This window comes from Eupeodes corollae, chromosome 1, assembly GCF_945859685.1.
Source record: "Eupeodes corollae chromosome 1, idEupCoro1.1, whole genome shotgun sequence".
NCBI lineage: Eukaryota > Metazoa > Arthropoda > Insecta > Diptera > Syrphidae > Eupeodes > Eupeodes corollae.
Genome location: NC_079147.1, coordinates 96,650,374 through 96,652,737, shown reverse-complemented (window position 1 = coordinate 96,652,737; position 2,364 = coordinate 96,650,374). Strand labels below are relative to the sequence as shown.

Here is a 2,364-nt window from a genome sequence, read left to right as displayed (position 1 = left end):
TCAAACTGTCACATTACAGAACAAGCTCATTTAATCCACTCATTAATTTTTACAATGAAACAAATTTAAATTCACCTTAAAAATATAAAACACTTAGATCTGTTGCATGCATAAGAACTTTCATATTTGTATAGAGTTATTTAAAGCTAAGACAGCCATAGTTTTTTTCACACGATTATTTTTCCTCCTCAAACTTTTGTAAAAAAAGACATTTTTCTTACAATTATTGATTATTATTTTATTTCTTAAGATGTCATGTTGATGTTGTGGAATTTTGAAACCACCGTCTTCTTCGCTTGAATTTAAATAATTCACTTAATTTAAACGATGACAATGATAACTTGCCATTTCGACTCAATCCAAGATAGCTTAAATTCGTTCTCGTAGAATCCGATGTGACTGTCGATGACTTGGATGGTATCCTCAAAAGACTCCTACTCAAAGGTTCATTTGCTATTCCATCTAAATACTTAAGGCTTGGAATTTTATTGAAAACATAATCCCTGTAATCATTGTTGGGTTGTTCATAGAGTAATTTCATTGTTGCAGGATTTCCCATTATCGACAATTGTTGAATATTCGGACATTGGTCTTGTATCCGATAGAGCCATATGTCTATATTTGTGATATTACAATTGTTGATCCTTGAAATAGATATAAAATAAAATTTAAGCACTTAAAATCAAAACTATCAAATCTTACCAAAGAATCCTTAAGTTAGGCAAAAACGGCAGAGTATTAACATCCAAGCGTGTATTTCGATCCAGGATCAGAGTGTGTAATCTGTCGAAAAACATCAAAAACGACAAATTCGTAAAGTCATTGTTGCCCAAATCGAGAAATTTCGTCTTCGATGAAAACTTCTCGGCGATCCTTTTCGGTATTGATCTCAGATTCTCATAGGCCAACGATATTCTACCGTTTTCTTCGAGGATATCATCACCAAACGAATCGGTCATCGAGACCATTCTATAACAGTCGAATGTGGAGTATTCTTGCACGGAGGCACTGCACTCCGAGTCATCGGTTAAACTGTCGATCGATCTTCCATTGACGCAGTCCTTCAGTATCGAATACAGACTCTCACTGGAGGTGTTCAGTAAAAATAAAATACATTAAAAAAAGAAAAAGTGAAAAAAAAAAAAATTAAAAAACAAGAAAGAACCCATTAGGCTCGGATCATTGATTGGAAAGAGTATCAACTAAGATGACCCCCATCGTGATAAATGATCCGGTCCATGGTTTCGTGTTGTTGTTGTTGCTATTAGTGTCCATCGCTTAAAGTGACTCACCTATTATCAAAGTTGGAAAAACTGATCTTATCTGACATTTTTGTATGATTTTATGTACTTTTTTTTGTTTTCTTCTTTTCCAAAGTCAATGAACGTGGTTTTTCTTTTTCTTATTTTACCTACATGGAAAAAATAGTTTTTCATGTGATTTATTTATAATGTTTTTTACTAAGTGCTTTTTATTTTCTCTCTTATAATTTTATTAATTTTTAATTTTTGTTTTTCCAAAAGACGTTTAAGACAAATCCGTTTTATTCGAACTGAGTACGTGAGTAAACTTCTAGTGACTGTCAACAACACTGTTATCAGACTGATGCTTTGTTGTCATTTAAAGATGATTGTCAACGCGCTCTGAAATGGGTATCGGTAAGTCAAGAAAAAGTCCATGATCGTTCTCATCAACCAACCTAATAAAAAGAAGAAATATGCTCTATACAGCCAGGGTTACCAACGATTTGTATTTGTTTCTTTTTATTTGATGTTTTTTTAGTTTGATATATGTTGTTAAAATTTTATTTGTTTCTAACCATTAATTTTCCTTTTTATCATTTAAGTTAATATGTTATTTACTATGTAAATAAATAATAAAATAAAATAAAATAACTACAATTTTTATTTCAATACATTTTTTTTAATTTTACTGTCAATTAAATATCTTTATGTTATGTTCTATTTCATTTGATTTTCTTTAATTTCCCTTCATATTGTTTATTTTAAAATTTTATTATTTACCTTTAATACAATTTAATTTTAAACCATACAATTCTATTTTATTTGTATATAAAGTTTTTGTTCTTATACTTTTGTATTATTATTTGATTTCTTCATTTTAATGTATTTTCTTTTATTTCATTTCGTCAAATTTATTTAATATTATTTATTTTTTCTCGATTTTTTTTTTTATTAATTTCCATTTTTCTTATTAATTTGATTTATTTAATATTCTTCTATTTAATTATATATATTTGTAGGAATATTACTTTATTTTATTGTATTCTTATTTTCATTGTAATTTATGATAATGCATTTTATTAATTGAATTTAGTTCTTGTTTTGTACATTTACTTTGTTT

The 2,364-nt window shown here is 28.2% G+C and overlaps 1 protein-coding gene across 1 annotated transcript; it reads right to left on the bottom strand.

The window, feature by feature from the left end:
- Positions 1–211: 211 nt before the first annotated feature.
- Positions 212–1,621, bottom strand: LOC129939935 (uncharacterized). Its single transcript, XM_056048123.1, has 3 exons — positions 1,293–1,621; positions 703–1,086; positions 212–644 (listed from the first exon to the last, which is right to left on the bottom strand). Exons 1-3 carry the CDS (start codon positions 1,328–1,330, stop codon positions 254–256), a joined length of 813 nt encoding a protein of 270 aa, XP_055904098.1. The 5' UTR covers positions 1,331–1,621; the 3' UTR covers positions 212–253.
- Positions 1,622–2,364: the final 743 nt, after the last annotated feature.

Bases quoted from the DNA above. Each gene is read 5' to 3' on its own strand.
- LOC129939935 (XM_056048123.1), bottom strand. From the start codon at position 1,330: ATGTCAGATAAGATCAGTTTTTCCAACTTTGATAATAG. The intron at 1,087-1,292 runs GTGAGTCACTTT...GAACACCTCCAG, and splicing joins TTTTCCAACTTTGATAATAG to TGAGAGTCTGTATTCGATAC. The intron at 645-702 runs GTAAGATTTGAT...ATCTATTTCAAG, and splicing joins CCTAACTTAAGGATTCTTTG to GATCAACAATTGTAATATCA.